Source organism: Neurospora tetraspora (genome assembly GCF_033439725.1).
Source record: "Neurospora tetraspora strain CBS 560.94 chromosome Unknown B0H65scaffold_2, whole genome shotgun sequence".
In the NCBI taxonomy this organism is placed as follows: Eukaryota; Fungi; Ascomycota; class Sordariomycetes; order Sordariales; family Sordariaceae; genus Neurospora; species Neurospora tetraspora.
In genome coordinates this window covers 1,842,610-1,858,861 of record NW_026944384.1, presented here as the reverse complement: position 1 = coordinate 1,858,861, position 16,252 = coordinate 1,842,610, and the positions used below count along the sequence as shown (strand labels likewise).

Sequence of the window (16,252 nt, the reverse complement as noted above, 5' to 3'; positions counted from 1 at the left end):
TTTGGCTGGCTAGGGGGCTACGCTATAAATTCGGGGCGTTCGTTTTCGGGATACAGGTATTGCAGGGGAAGCACATCCAGCATTGCAGACATGCTTGAATCTCTTCAAAAACCGAAACCCGAAGGCATTCAAGTTGAGTCGATGTAATTGTCATTTGTTGGAGCCGACAGATTCCGCTGTAGACTGCTGGATCCCGAAAACGAACGACACCAAATACCAGGTCATACTGCACATGCAATACTGCACATACAAGGCCATACCGACAGAGTTCGGGCACCACCAACACCACTCAGACTTGCACTGATCCAGTTGGAGTCTTCAACAATCATATTCCTAGTTCTGATCTATGTATATACACCATCCATACCCGCTGTCGATGATGTCTATCATCTCAAAGCAAAATGTGTTAAACACCAAATGAAAAAAGATGCGCTTCTTCTTTTCCTCCATCATCATGAGACCGGAACCAACCCAGAAAAAACACACTCCTCCCATTTCCCGAGTTTCCCATCATCCATCCGTTCGCATATACGCTTGGGCTCATATTCCATAATCCATCACGGTCATTTCATAACATGACATAATCCCATTTTGTAGTTCCCCCCCTCGTTTCATCTCATTTCATCCGTCTCTTTTCCTTTCATCTTCCCCCAAAACTTTTCTTAGTTCTCACCATCCTTCTTTCCCTCATCCCCATTCCCGCTTCCCTCAGCAGTGGTAGTTGTACTCTGCTCATCATCCCCATCAACATCAACAAGCTGCTTGGTCTTGTACGCCTTCTGGGCGATCTTGGCAAGCGTGTCGTAGTCGCCGCTCATGTCGCACATACTCCTGAAGCTTCCATCGGTCTTCTTCATCAGCTCCCAAGGATGTCCGTACTCGACGATCTCGCCCTTGTCCAGCACGAGAACCTTGTCGTAGTCGGCAATGGTCTGCAGACGGTGAGCAATAGTGATGATGGTGCTGGTCAGCTCGCGGATGGTCTCCTGGATGGCGGCATCGGTGGCGTAATCAATCGAGGCGGTGGCCTCGTCCATGACAAGAACGGTGGGCTTCTTGAGCATGGCGCGTGCCAAGCAAAGAAGCTGACGCTGACCCTGCGAGAGGTTGTTGCCGGACTCGGTGACGGGAGAGGAGAGGTCGAGGAAGATGTTCTTGTTGGTAGCGGTGGCGGGGCGAGAAGGCTCCGACTCGCTCTCAGGAGCAACGGGGGTCTGGGGAAGAAGGGCGGTGCTGACGGCGCCGGGGATGACCTCATCAGCCTTGATCAGGTGCACGCGGCGAAGAGCGGCAAAGATCTCCTCATCAGTGTACATGTTGAAGGGGTCGAGGTTGGTCCGGATGGTACCCATGAAGAGGGTAGGCTCCTGGGGAACGATGGTGATACGCTCGCGGAGATCACGGAGACCAATCAGACCAATATCAACACCGTCGATCAAGATCTTGCCCTCATCCGCCTCCAGCGCACGGAAGATTGCCAAAGTAAGAGAACTCTTTCCGGCACCAGTGCGGCCCACAATACCAACCTTCTCGTGGGCTTCAATCTTGAAGGTAAGGTTGCGGAGCACGGGCTCCAACTCAGCCCTATAACGTGTAGTGTAGTTGATGAACTCAACAGAGCCGTGGGCGGGCCAGTTCGCAGGCGGGCGGTTGTCCTCAACGATAGCAGCGGCCTCTTGCTCAACGTCAAGGTACTCCTTGATACGCTCAACAGAGTTCATGTTCTGTTCGTTCATCGCATAAAGACGAACCAGCCAAAGGATGTTGTCGGCAAAACCGATGGCATAGCTGAGGGAGATACCCGCAGAACCAGGATCGATCTTGCCGAGACTGAGAATGACGAAGACTCCAGCAGCGAAGGCAACGAGATCACCAAGAACATCAGTCCTGAAAGCGAGCCATCTGTTGGCAGCCCAAAGATAGATGAATGGGCGGATCTGGGCGTTGATCTTGGCAAGGTTGTCCCGAATGAAACGTCTCTCATCACCATACGCTCTGATGGTGACAACACCGCTCAAAGTCTCTCCGAATTGCTGGAAGAGAGGGCTGCGCTGCACGGACTCCAAGCGCTTCAGGTCGCGCGAGGCATGGAGATAGAAGGCACCAAGGAAGACGTAGAGGATGGTGATGAAGAAACCGGCAATCAAGAAACCGGGGGTAACCCAGGCAATCAGAGTAACAGTGACGACAATTGCGAGGACACAACTCATGACCCCAATAGCAATAGGCGCAACCTCCTGATCAATAGCCTCCAAGTCCTTGCTGAATCTGTTCATGATCTGTCCAAGAGGGGTGACATCAAAGAACTGGAAACGGGCACCAGCGATGGCACGCATCAGACGCTTGTGGAGCTTCCATGAGGCAGTCAAGGAACCGAAGAAGATCCACATGTCCCTGACGAGAGCGGCAACTGCACCACCGATACCAATGATGGCTAGGACGGTCAAGTAGTAACCGACGTTGACATCATTGTTCGAGGTAGCCGAGAAAGTGTTGCTGTCGTTACCCTTGATGTACGTGGCGATCGAAGCAAAGTAGGTAGGTGAGACGGTCTGGCTGGAATAGCTCTGCGAGTTCACGTTGAAGGTGGGGGCAACAACCTCGTCCGTAGCGTATTGGTTAGCCCACTCCCTGATCCAAAGACTGGTGGCGACACCAGAGAACTGCTGAGCGCCAAAGACAACCAGGGCCAAAACCCAGAACCACCATTTGCCCATAGCGGTGAGGTAGAGTTTCATGACGGGCCACTTGACGGCACCAGTAGCCTTGCTTTCTTCCATAGCATCCTGTTTCTTGTGCTCCTTCTTGATCGTCTGGGCCTTAGTCTGAGATTCACTGCCGTCGGCTTCGTTGATCATGGTGTGTTCACCTTCCTCGCCGACACTAGACGGAACTCGGGAAGGAACACGCGAGACGTGAGCAGAGCCGGAACGGGACTTTTGGACAAAGTCCTCACCGAACTTGCCGGCCGCAATGAGCTCCTGAGGAGCGCCCTGAGCAGTAACACGACCATTGGTCATCTGGACAACGAAGTCGGAGAAAGGAACGCAGAGAGGGATGTTGTGAGAGACGAGGATGCAAGTGCGGTGCTTCATCAAAGGACCCATGATGCAGTTGCTGAAGATCCACTGAGCGGTGTGAGAATCGACGGCGCTGAGACAGTCATCCATGAGAAGATGCTTAGAGTTGGAGTAGACGGCACGAGCCAGCGAAATGCGCTGCTTCTGGCCACCGGAGAGGGTAATGCCCTTCTCACCAACCAAAGTCTCATCGCCGTTATCAAGAATTTCCAGATCACGCTCCAGAGCGCAAGCGACAATGACGTCCTTGTATCTCTGCTCATCAAACGGTGCACTAAACAGAATGTTGTCCTTGATGGAGCCATTGACAAGCCAGGCTTGCTGGGCAACATAGGCGCAAGTGTCGGCAAGACCAGTTTCGGGGTCGGGGCGGACATCCTCACGGCTGCGACCTCCGGGACAGAAGACACGACCCTTGAGAATGGTCATCTCACCAAGCAAAGCCATAAGCATAGAGGTCTTTCCGGATCCGGTGGGGCCAGTGATGACGTTGAGCTTGCCCTCCTGGAACTCGACATCAAGGTCAAGAAGACGGAAAGCCATGCTTCCATCCTCAGCAACAGTGTTCCTGCCGCCCCAGATGAAGCTGGCGCTTCTGAAACCAATGACCTTGTTGCCGTTCTCGTCAATGTTGTCCGGGCCAAGCTGCTTTTGCTTCTCAGTCTCCTCCTCAGACAAGAACTCCTCGATGCGGTCCACGGACACCTTGGACTCCTGGACGTGGGCAATCATGTCTCCGAGTTGGTCAAGCGGATAGCGGAGCAGCATAAACAGAGAAATGGCGGTGAAGGCGATAGAGGGATACAACGGCTTCTTCTCAATAACGGTGAAGACGAAGAAGGTGAAGAAAGTGATGAGGATAGGAACCGTGTTCCAGACAGCCACGGCGCAAGCCCAGACCATGTACCGGGTGCGCAGGGCCTTGAGCTCCGCCCGCCTCTTCTCGTCAACAATGGTTTCGAACCTGTGCTCCCAAGCGAAGTACTTGATGATCCGGATGTTTTGGAGGACTTCGTTAGTGGTGTGGATGCGCTTGTCAGTAGCCGACATGATCTTCTTCTGCGTATACTGGAAAGTCTTGGCGAAGCCAATGTTGACAGGAAGGAGCAGAGCCATGATGATGAAACCGGGGATGGCACTGTAGCCCATGACGTTGTAAAGCAGGATAACGGCTACAAGCAGCTGTGTAGGAGCCGAGGCAATGAGGAAATGGAGGTAGCTAGTGACCTCAGAGACCTTGAAGCTGTCGACGGACATCAAGGTGGTGATGGTTCCCAGATTGGCCTGCTCATCAGCCTCGGCGGCCTTATCCTTGGCCTTCGTAACAGCAGCCTCAGCTGCAGACTGATCATTGGCCTTCTTGTCATCCTTCGCAAGACCCAAAGCGCGCTTGAGCTTTGCGCAGAAACCCTTCTTGGCGGGAGCTTCATCCTTCTTGTCTTCGCCGAGAACCTTGTCGTTACCGGCGGCGGCCTTTCTCCTAAGCGCCTTTGCGTAAATCTCACCGACAAGGATAGCACGGATGTTGATGCAAATCTTGCGACCAATCCAAAGCGCCTGAGCGTCTCCAACAGAGCGGACAACATCAGTGATGGGGAGAAGGATCACATAGAGCCACAAGACGTTGCGGGGAGCCTGTGTCGGGTCCTCAATATATTCGAGGATAGCCTTGAGCAGCAGGGTGGGCGCAAAGGTGAAGGCGCCCGACATGACAGCCCAGGCAGCCTGCGCAGCAACCATACCCTTGAAGTAGCTCAAGAGGTGGTAAGCCAGGGAAGTGGTCTTCTTGACCTGGCGGTAGTTGGCCAGAACGGTGGCGGCTTTGTCACTAGGAAGCAAATTCCAGACCCGGTCGGCAGTCAACGGCTCCTTCCAGCCTTCCCACATGATGGAGTCAACCCAGCCGAAAGTGAAGTGGGAGAAGAGAGAGGCCAAGTTCTCGCGACTGGGCTGGATACCGTCCTCCCACTCCAGAATGACTGTTTTATTTCCTCTGCGTGTGCTGATCGACATGAAGAAGAGGAGCGAGGTCAGGGCGAAGTCGACGATGGCCAAAATCTGCCTGAGCTGGGTCGCAGGATGGACAATGGCCGAGCGGAAGCCAATGAGCGAAAACAGCCACTGGGCACAGTAGATGGCAGCCGTGTGGTTCCAGAGGTGCGGTACGCGCGTGTTTCCGAGGAAGAGACGCAGCGCAGCAAGAATCAGAACGTAGGTCCAGGCGCCGAGACCAGCAATGGCGGCGATCTTGCCATGGCGACCGCTGTAGGCTTCGAGAACCAATGCGACAACATTGACACCGACCAGACCGGCGATGGCGAGGACTTCGATGACGGTAAGGAGAGTTTGACCGGCAGGAGTATCAGCCTGCACGATGGAGCCCTTGGTGGTAACCTTGGCCAGCGCAAGGCGGCCGCCGCCAATAGCTAGCGCCTCATCTTCGTCACTTTCGTCGGCAGGTTCTTCGTCTCTGGGCAGGTGGGTGCGGTCTTGCTCGTTATCGGCGACGCGATCGTACCCGCGGTTCGGTTTTAGCTTGGCAGCTCGGAGGAGACCTGAGACGAGGAGTCGAAGTACGGACAGTCCTACGACAATCAATGGTAGGAGGATCTTGAGGTAACTGTGGAAACAAGGTTTGTCAGATCTGATAAGCGCAAAGCTGGCGATGGTAGGTGTCGGACATACTCTTCCTGGAAGCATGGCGTGAAGTCGTCAGTCCGCCATATCGGCCACCCGCACTGAGCGAAACCCATTTCGCGCGCTCAGCAGCGCCTTGGTGGCGGGCGAGCTGGAGACAGATGGAGTGTGTTGTCGATGACCGAGGCGTTGGTGATGTCTCGGGAAAGCGGGTGAAACAGTCGAAAGGTCTAAGGATGCGGCGAGGGAAGACCGACTTCCTCGAGAGCTGACGAATTTTCCGGACTCGGTCGACTTTAAGTTGGATAAGATGGATGATGGCCTTGGCTGGGATTGCGCCGTGCTAAAGTTGCCTGCCGTTCCCCGCTGTGGAGGATGATGATTCACGGTCCACACCACGTCCGGCCAGCTGGATTCGGAATTGGGAGATGGGGTTCAGTGGTCAGCGCACCTGCTGCAACACTGGGGGTTGCACTGTTGTTGGTACGCCGGTGGGGTCGATTTGACACCTCTTTTGTGTTTTTGGACTTTTTAGCCTTGATAGTGGGGCCACCTAGAGTCCTTAGACCTGCCAGTTGTCAATTCAAAGACTTTTTGACAAGCGTCTTATCAACTGGAATCAACAAGCGGTCGGAGATCAATCTTTATTTCCATCTCGGACTGACTCACAATATCGTCTGTTTCTTGTGGTCTCGGACTGTTCATCCACTGTTTCGGGCTTGATTTGCCGAGTCACAAGAACATGACTGAAGGAAGGTATGTAAGACGGCAAGGCCCGAACGGGAAGGTCCCATCAAGATGGCTGTTTTATAGATATAAACTCGTCGTGTTGGCCACATCACAGCTCCTGTTGGCTTCGAGCCTCGTCATCATCATCACCGTTTCTTTGATGCCTATCACTAACACGTTACGAAGGCCTCATGCTCCAGGATTTCCATCGTGATTGTCTCCCACTGTTGCGGTTTCTTATCGCTTTCCGTCCCGCATTAGATCGGTCCTAATTGTGATTGGACCAGGCCCTTAATTGAACCTCCAGCCTCCTCCGCATTTGGTGCTTCGTCTCCAATCCGGGCCCACGGAAGCTGGACAACTGGGGAAACTTCGTGGGTTTGGGAATTGGAAATTGGCGGGTGGGAAGCACGAGCCTCTCTCCTACCTATGGCGTTTCCTGTCAATGATGTCAGTTTGGATGATTAAATCGAAGAAAGTCATTGTCTGCAACTTTTTTTTGGGATGACATGGAATAATTCCAGCCGATCAGGTTGCGCAAAACACATCTGTCCCACGGAAAAAGGTCGTTCTACAGACACAAATCTCATCAAAAGGGACACAAGAAGACACAAGGGAAGGGGGAAGGGATAACAAGTGACAAAACACAGAAACAAGGGTCCTTGTGTTCTGCGATGCACAACGGGTACGTATCCCAACAATCTCCACACCGCACCTCCGCCGTTTCGCAACATCGCAATTATCATGACCACCTTGAATTGTCGGACCTGGAGTTCTGAGCCATCTGCAATCTTCTAAATCCAACTTTCAATGCCACCCTTCAATTGACAGTTCAATCGCTTCAGCTTCAGCTCCAGCTCATTCGGGGTCCATCTCCAACTCCAACCTTTGCACATTCCCTTTTCTGTCAGGGCCCGAACGGTTACAACGACTGCTACGTACCTCACTGTACCTCGCATTCTGTACTGTGTTCAGTAGGTAGCGCCGGCTGGCTTGCTGCACGCGACCTTGGTGCTTCCTTGGTGCTTGGGGAAATTCTTGGGAGTTGGAGAGGCTCCCCCTCACATCCCTCGATTAGAACTTTACCAATCTAAAGTCACTAACAGATATCCCTTCAATCCCAACCAAAGTCTGTTAGTGCCAGACCAACGTCCCGTCCATTACACATCCGACCCACCTGCTCGGTCTCGACATCCGTTACCCGTCACCCGCACGTTTTTAATCTTGCTGACCTTCCTCTTTCATCCAACCTGGAACGGACATTATTCAGCCCCAGAGTCCAGACGAGAGATTGCAGTTATGACTCTTTCCAAGTCTGCATGGTTCATTCATGTGTGTAGGGTGGTCGTTCTGGAACTCACATCAACCAACTGGCAAACTCATCAGGTCTGCAAGATTCCAACCAGTAACTTCCTTCACCTCTGTTGATATCATCGGATGGTTATATATAGGTGGTTATATAAGTCGTTTCTGCTCCTGTAATGAATGAATGCTTGCGGCGGTCATCATCACAGCACCACCACCACCACCACCACCAACCAGCCGTTTACCGCTCTGCTTATGCATATACATGATCCTACGTGCCCAGTGATGCCCTGTATCATGTCAGGGATTGTTTACGGTTGACATATAAAAAAAACAAAGGGCGTATGTGTGTTATGACTCACTTTATCTCTACATACAACCCTTCTTCTTCTCTCCAACCTCCATATGTAATCCGTTAATGAAGAGTTGAAGAACTGTAAACGAAGAGTCGGGGTAGCACCGGCAGGAACATCACGAGGCCTGGTAGACACAGAGTACCAATTGATAATATCTCCGAAGTAACGTCGCTCTGCCAGTCATATCTCATTGGACTCGACCTTGGTGTGTTTTCGGATTTGGAGATCTCGTCACACTACTTAGGTAACCATCTCAATGCTGTATAATAGAAGTCTGTGCTGACGAGTGGTAACACGAACAGACAACATTTTCGGCATAGGATGGAGCATTGACTAAGTATAAAAAAAGAGATGAAAATTATCTATATACGTGTGGTGAGGTATGTATCCAAGAGAGCCTCAAGGTCCAACTAGGCAAATACAAGTAAAAGTCCCCAATAACGCCGCTTTTGTTGTCTGTCTGTCTGTCAACTCAACAGAAGACAGACATGCAGACGCCTTCGATCGTCAAAATAAATGCAGGATAAGTGTGCAATAGGTATAGTGTGTGTGCTCTTTCCAACAAAAAGAAAGCCATCAAGGGAAAATGTCCCTCAAGTCATCCACAGCCATCTCGTCTCGTTTTCTCGTCCATCAGTCATTCATAACCCATAAGGCCTCCTTCTTCTTCTTCTGCTTCCCCCCCTCCCTCATCAAGCATGCTCATACAATGGCGTAGTCACCGTAGTAACGTGTTATGTTATTCCTCATATCATGGTTCATCTCACTTCACCAATTTCACCATCTTCTTCCACCTCAAAAGCTCCTCACAGCAACTGCCTCGTCACCGGTGGCTGTCCCTCATCCTGATTAACTGTCGTCCCCGTCAACTGCCTCTCCACTGCACCACCTTCTCCCGCTTCCCCTGTTCCTCCAATACCAGTGCCCGCCGCCTCAGCCGTTGTTGACAATACAGGAGAATGCATCTCCGGCATCTCGATCGGGCTCGTGACGAAATAAGGCTCTCCACCCTCCACCGCCGACCCACTCGCAATCGGCGTATTGGCACTCCCCTCCCCAAGGAACCTCGTGCTCACAGCCACGTCCATGCTCGTCCGCAACGCCGACTTCCTAGGAGTCTTCCCCTTCATGCTTCCCTTCGCCTCCTCCGCCTTCTTGCTCTTAGGTCTGACAACATCCTCGACCGGATCCTCCAGCTCCTCCGCGGGGGAGTCAAAGTTGGGACGCGCGTAAGCATGGCTGGGACGACCTTCGGGCATCAGAGGCCTGCTGCTGCTGCTTCCGACGGCGGCGGGGGTCATGCCGGTGCCGATAATCTCGCCGTAGCTGTTCTTGTGCCTCAGACTACCAGCCTCCGCTGCTGCGGCATCCGCAGCGGGCAGACCGGCCTCTCCGCGCTCGGCGGCATGTTCTTTCATGACGTCCAGGACACCCTCGATGTGCTCGATCTCCTTCATCAGATCTTGATCGGTAGGCCACAGGGATCTGCGCACCGTGCTGATAGCCCCTTCAAAGATAATAAGGGCAGACAGCGTGATGATGCAGACGACCCACCAGGGAGCGTGTTGGCCGAAACCCTTGATGAAAGCATCTCTGACAAGATACGGACTCATCTTGGCCGAGAAGATGCCGCTGAGGAAGAGGTTCCAAAGGAACCAGCCAAAGACAGAGATGAAAAGACCGGCGAAAGTGATGGCGATACGGTTGTGCAACTCGAGGACGAGCATCTTGATGTTGATGAAAATGACGCAGATAGTAAAGGCCAGGGTGCCGACGGGATATAGAGCGGTGTTCTCGGGCGGAAGGGTGATACCGTAGACGAACCAGACGATAGTGAAGATTAGCACTGACTCTGACACGGCCATGAACATCCAACCGACGTATAGCTTAACGTTGAAGGCTTTCTCCTTTTGACCATATGTGTACAACTCGGGGACAGCCATCAGCGTGTCGGCTTCGAGATCTTTCTCAAAGATACCAAAGAGAATAACCGGGAGCGAGGTAAACAGGGTGTTGAAGACAGTCAAACTGGTAGACTCGAACAAAGAAGTACCCGTATAGCCGTTGTAGCGCTGGAACTGCGCCTGCACCAGGTAGAAGACAATTTCCTTCCAGAAGGTACCAAGGATGTACTTGCCAGTCCTGATGTAGTTCCAGCGACCGTGAACGAAGAGTAAGCGTTGCAAAAACCGGAACTGAGCGATGGCGTAATCCGAGATACGAGCAGCCTGGAGGCCTTCTCTTCCGGAAATACCGATACCCACGTGGGAAGCCTGGATCATGGCAATGTCGTTGGCACCATCACCAATGGCAAGAGTGACAGCCTTGGGAACTTGGTGACGGATACTCTGGACAAGGGTGGCCTTCTGCGATGGGGATGCGCGACAGCAGATGACCGAGTCGACTCTAACAACAAGGTCAAAGAAGAGAACTTGAAGGGACTCATCCTCCTCCACGACGCTCAGAGTATGACCATCAATAACAACAACCGAGTGAGGAACCATGCCACGACCGACATCTATGAGTGTCGAGGCAAGTCTCTCCTGAAGATCGCCTTGGGTCGCGTCCAGGATGTAGACCTCCGAAAAGGGCTTGCAAATCCTGGCCGAGTGGGCGATGTTGATGGCAGTCTCACGCTTGTCACCCGTAAGCATCCAGATCTTGATGTTGGCACGGCGGAACTTGTCGATGGTCTCGGGTACACCGTGCTGTAGCTTATCCTCAATGGCAGTCGCTCCAGCAAGGTCGAAGTTCTGTTCGATGATCTCAGCGGCGGCCTCAATGCGTTCTTGGCGGTTAACCAGGCTAGTAGTGGCTTCGTGATAGATCGTCTTCCACTTCTTGTACTCCTCGCCATCCAAATAGCGGTAGGCAAAGACAAGGGTTCGCAGACCTTCAGAGGCGAAGTCATCAATGTGCTTAAAGCAGCGTTCGAAAACGGCGGCGTCGTTCAAAGCCAAATGCTCGTCGACCATGCCATCAAGAGGGTCGTGCGGACGACCAACTTCAAAGGACCGGCCACGCTGCATCGAGCGACGCGGGGGTGGGTTAGAATCATCGAACTCATCAGTCTCACGACGAACCAGCCAAGAATCAACCTCATCCGTAAAGAAAGTAGACCGGCGCTGACTGCCCTTACGCGAAACCCTCCGATGATCCATCGAAGCACGGGAAGCCCGAACAAGATTCATGCTGTCACGCTTAATGCTGTGAAGACTGAGCCGACGGAGAGCCTTCTCCTGCTCCATACTCTTGCGCATGCTAGCCATCCGCCCGATCTTACTAGCGGTCTGCATGGCCAGATTGCTCTGCTTGAGACGAGGCAGAATCATGCTGTCAGCACCCTTGGTAAAGATACAGGTGGATCCGTCCGGCATGCGAATGACGATGGACATGCGTTTCCGCTTGCTACTGAATTCAATAACGTCGAGAACCTCGTATGTTTCGGTAACAGGGTTGCCGTCCGCATCGCGAGTTTGAAGCTTGATAGCTTGCGCGGGACGATCGATAACCAGGTAGCCCAAGTCCCTAGCTCCTTCTACCAATGCCAACTCATCAGGAGACGCCGCCTGGAAAGTCATTTCGCCATCCTCCTTGGTCTCGGGGAGACAGGTGTGGCAAAGCGCAATACAGAGGATGAAGTGCTTAGCGGTCCGGGAGAAGGGTGTGTTAGGCCTCTGCTGAAGATAGCGGATCAAGTCCTCAGTATTCGGTTCCGGCTGCCCATGCTTCACACCAGCGCTCGAGTGCCACACAGCTTGGTTGGCGACAATAGGCTCGTTGCTCGACTCTTCCGCCAGCGGTTCCAAGGCGGCCTCGACATTAGATGGCCGGGGTTTCGCTGAGATCGAAAGGCTCCGTTTCGGCAGATCCTGGGCGAGTTGCTTTTGCTTTGCATTCTCTGCTTCTCTCCGTAAATCCAAGTCATGAAGAAAGGCTGCTCCTCCCACACTGATCTTCCGGAACCTCATCAGATTCTCTGTCAGAGTACCCGTTTTGTCCGAAAACACGTAGCTAACCTGGCCGAGATTTTCCAAAATTGTCGTAGTGTTGGCGCTCATTGCCGTGTCTGTTTTAGGATCATACATCTCGACGTCCGCAAGTAAGTAAAGCTGTCCGAGCTTGACGATTTCAAGACTGACATAGAGGGACAGGGGGATCAGAGTGTTGAAAGCGATGATGAAGCCGATCACAATCTCCTTGATGGGAACCTTTTGCTGGATGAGATACCAAGCCTTCTTTTCGTTGCTGCGATGCCACATGGTATATCCACCTGTACACCCAACAGCAAGTGCAACGACGAAGGCCACGAGAAGCATGACAATCCGATTGACCATGAATTGCATCTCCGGGGCCTTGGTGCGGACGTTCTTGTGCGCATTCATCCGAATCTTGCACTCCTCGCCAGTGTTGACAACGATACCAATCGCTTGGGTGGTATTCCGTAGGGTTGATCCTCTGTACACGATCTGATTGGAGGTCAAGGGCATCGTCTCTCCGTTCTCTGTCACTCGGCCTTCGTAGTTGTAAAGGTCGAGGTTCGGGTCCTCGGAGACGACTGTAGCATCGCAGTGGGCCATGGCGTTGATAGAGGAGCAATGGTCAAGCAACAAAGGACAAGCCTGTTTGCTCTTGAGATTCGTCTCACCATCCAGCGCCATAGTTTCGATAAATGCAACTCCGTTCGGGCCAGTGGCATGAAGAAGAACCATGTCGGCGGGGACGTTTTCGTCTCTCTGCAACTGAACGATGTCGCCGACTCTGATGTCCTGCCACTCGACTCGTGCCCAAGGCTCCCGTTCGCCTTCGCCTTCGCCCTGGTCAACTTCAGCTGTAGTCACCCTTTCCAAACCAGCTAGTTCCGTAGCAGCACCATCCTCAGTCGGCTTTTTGCCTTTGATCATTTCCATAAGCATCCTACGTTTCCTTCCCCGTACTCTCGTGCTGACGGTGCCATCGGGATCCAGCACGAACGCGGCACTCCTGTTCTCCAGTTTGTCGAGTCTGTATCGTCGGTAGTCGTCATAACCTTCTTTTGCCATGCTGATGCACACAAAGGCAATAAGCGGCGCTATCGTTGTGTATGTTCCGGTTGTACTGAGTCCAGGAACCATCTGTAGGATACCGATAACAAGGAAATAGAAGTTGGCGAGCTTGCTGAACTGGAAAAATAGTTGCTTCGGCAAAAAGTCGTAGAGGGTATATCTGCTGGAGCGGATAAAGTTTGAGACATAGGGCCGACCCGTCCGCTCATCGTTCAATGGTGTCTGCCGTACCAAACCGGGTTTCAGCGGTATGTGCCTTCCATCTTTACTTGGGGGTATCGGCCTTTGTCGCAAAAGGCCTTCAACGATGTATTTCTGGTAGGCATTCTCGGCCCTAGCTTGTATCCTTTTCAACGGATCGCTTGTTAACCTCTTTTGTCTCTCCTGCTGTCTGCTAATCCAGTCCTTGTAGGTGTCAAGAGTGATCTTGGTTTCCTCCTCTGTGGCCATAGCACTGTTGACATCGCCGTACGACTCATCATAACGTTGTCGCGGTAATGTTAACGATATACGAGACCGGGTACTGTTAGCTTCGCTGTGTCGTGGTTCCAAGCTTGGCCGGGCTGGTTTTGTTGGGATTGAAGACGAGGAGGAGGGGTCGGTATTAGAGTTGATTGTGTATAGTTGGGACAGATGTTGTAAACTCGGGCGTGACAGGCTGGGACGCCCAGACCTCGGGAGGTCGTCATCAGGAATATCGAGACTGAAACGCACGCGCGTGGCCGATGGCGAGGCTGGTGAGAGGGGGGAAGTTGGTGTTTCGGGAGCAAGGTGGGACGAATGCCTAGGAAGTCCGAGGCTTGGTCTCCCATGCGCCGCGGGATGTCGGCCGTCGGTTGATCGCCGTTGCCCAAGCTTCAGCGAGGGCGTCGAGGCTGGTAGGCGGCGCAATGCCGGGCGAGGGACTTGGACTTCATTCTGCTGCAGTTCGATGTTCTCAAGGCGGTCTCTGAGAGCCTCGGTGGGATCGGGCTGGCCTCGTCCGGCCATGGTGGAGGAAGCAGTTTGTCGCAACCCGTAAGCAAGTCGGTGTAAACGTATGCAAAACGGCGTATCGTCCCTTTTCTAACACCAGTCCGACATGTCCTCCCCCTTATATCGCACAATGACAATGGCGTATGTGATCGACTCCCTGCCAGGAAAAAAAGAAGCTTCTTTCGGGATTGTAGCGGTCTGGATAGTGATCTCTCTGGAGACGTTCAAAGCATTCTGGCGACCGAGTCCAGGGTCGGACGGGGGGGCGGTTGGTTCGTTGACGGAGTCTCGATGATCAGAGCCGGTTATGTAACTTGTAAGCCACCTCCGCATTAGCTGCGTTTTAGTGGAGTTTAGTGACGGAGTGCTGCTGCACTGGTGCTTCGGCGCCCGAGTCCGACAGGTTAAAAGAGTCTCGAAGGCAGACGGAAACTTTATCCACGCTTAGACCGCGGGGTATATCTGTCGTACTATGGTGTCGGGAAAAAAGTTAAATTAACGCCCCTCAGTTTCGAAGGCTCGTGGGGTTGTTTCGATGCAAATTCGCTCGCCGTCGCTTGGGTTTCTGTGTCGACCGGTAGGCGATATGCCAGGGTTCTCAACGCTCCCCCCGCTTGTCTTGGGGCCAAGGTGTCGCTGTCAGCCTGGACGAAGGACTACCTAGAGAGAAGTTGAGGCGATGGGTGGTTGTACGTAATTGAAAAGACTGAAGGGGGTATCTCAAAAGACGACGGGCAATGAATCCAAGATGCAGTATCCAAGGCACGGGCAGAGCAGGAAGGGAATGAAGAAAAGCGATTGACAATCTGAAAGAAGAGGTTGGGTGGTGACATGCATGTGGATTCAGTGATGCTCCGAGCCTGGAAACTTGGGGAGGAGTGGAAAGATCAAGCCACGCTTTCCCTTTTTGGGTCTGGTCTTGGCAAAAGGAGCGGGCCCCGACGTCCACCCGCACGCCGTCCGCTGTCCCACCGAGCCCACCGCTGCGGGACTCCCGGCCCGCAACTGCAAGGAAGCACTCAAGAGTTCAGCGCCGAAGACATCAAGCTCCCGACCGGGCAACCTATTCTTCTCTCCGCTATTCTTCCCACCTAGTGAGACTGCAAAAAGAAGTTGACGCGCATTGCGTGGTTTTAGTGAGTGTACTATGTACATCACCGCCTGAAGCTCAACTAGTGTACAGCCCCAACGCCAGGAACCTTGGCGGCCGGCCTCGGAACTGTTTCGCCGCTTTGCTTATTCGGGATAAACCTCCCGTGCCTCTCACCTTCTTCCGCCTATCACCATGGTCGCTCACGCGGCGCATATCACTCAGGAACGCCGCATTCGCACTCCATCTTTCAGGTCCGAGAGACAGGATTCGAGACAGACTTCCCGACCGTTGCGTGGCATGGCTGCAGAGCCGCATGGCTTTGAATGTTGTGTACGATGTTGTGAGGGCTATTTGAGGTCCATCATCCAGCTGGATCATGTTCATCTGCTGTGTACTGCGGGCTTTGTGCTTTGTTGGCAGTGTGTGGTGTGACACAGACATGACGAGGAAGTCACCCGTGAACTCGAGCCACGCCCACGGCCGAAGCTGTGCAAAGTCCATCTGACAAGTGGAAGGAAATAGTAACTACCCCAACATATGAGAAAGTAATATCAAGGATCAGAGCAAAAAACGGACATGAGACGAAAAGCATGTCAACGGTAAGAGAAGCTCAACATAAGATGAATCCAGGACCATCCCGCATTCCGCTCGCGTGATCAAAGATTAAACTCTAATCCCACGACATGTCCACTCCTGTTCCTGCAGATGATACTCCTCTTTTTCTTGATTAAGTTTGCACATGATGATATGGGTCACGGTACGTACACGCGGTACTAAGGTAGGTATCACGCCGTCCCGTTCCGAGGGGTCCGGTGCTCCCGCTCCCGCTTCCCGCTCCGAGGATCCCCGACTGGACGACTGAGTCTTGTCCAGAAACCCGGCCGGGCTGTCCCGTCTCCGTGCGCAAAAGACGAAGGGCGACGTGAAGTGTTTTGCCACGAAAGTAAGAACGGACGGGTTGGTTGGATCTGAGAAAGTTTTAATCTAACGCATTCACCTTACCCCACGTTTCGTTTCCATTTACCCCAGACT

At 53.0% G+C, this 16,252-nt stretch overlaps 2 protein-coding genes across 2 annotated transcripts; both read right to left on the bottom strand.

Moving 5' to 3' along the window:
- Positions 1-311: 311 nt before the first annotated feature.
- Positions 312-6,314, bottom strand: B0H65DRAFT_487399 (uncharacterized protein). The gene is made up of 2 exons (XM_062827701.1): positions 5,766-6,314; positions 312-5,700 (listed from the first exon to the last, which is right to left on the bottom strand). The coding sequence occupies exons 1-2, from the start codon at positions 5,831-5,833 to the stop codon at positions 663-665; spliced, it is 5,106 nt and encodes a 1,701-aa protein (XP_062684081.1). The 5' UTR covers positions 5,834-6,314; the 3' UTR covers positions 312-662.
- A 2,465-nt stretch (positions 6,315-8,779) lies between these two features.
- B0H65DRAFT_98865 (uncharacterized protein) lies at positions 8,780-14,550 on the bottom strand. The gene has a single exon (XM_062831660.1). It carries the CDS (start codon positions 14,140-14,142, stop codon positions 8,914-8,916), a length of 5,229 nt encoding a protein of 1,742 aa, XP_062684080.1. The 5' UTR covers positions 14,143-14,550; the 3' UTR covers positions 8,780-8,913.
- Between the last annotated feature and the right edge of the window lie 1,702 nt (positions 14,551-16,252).

Excerpts from the sequence above, each read along its gene's own strand:
- B0H65DRAFT_487399 (XM_062827701.1), bottom strand. The coding sequence starts at position 5,833 with ATGGGTTTCGCTCAGTGCGGGTGGCCGATATGGCGGACTGACGACTTC. Across the intron at positions 5,701-5,765 it reads ACGCCATGCTTCCAGGAAGA|TTACCTCAAGATCCTCCTAC; the intron begins GTATGTCCGACA and ends TTGTTTCCACAG.
- B0H65DRAFT_98865 (XM_062831660.1), bottom strand. The coding sequence starts at position 14,142 with ATGGCCGGACGAGGCCAGCCCGATCCCACCGAGGCTCTCAGAGACCGC.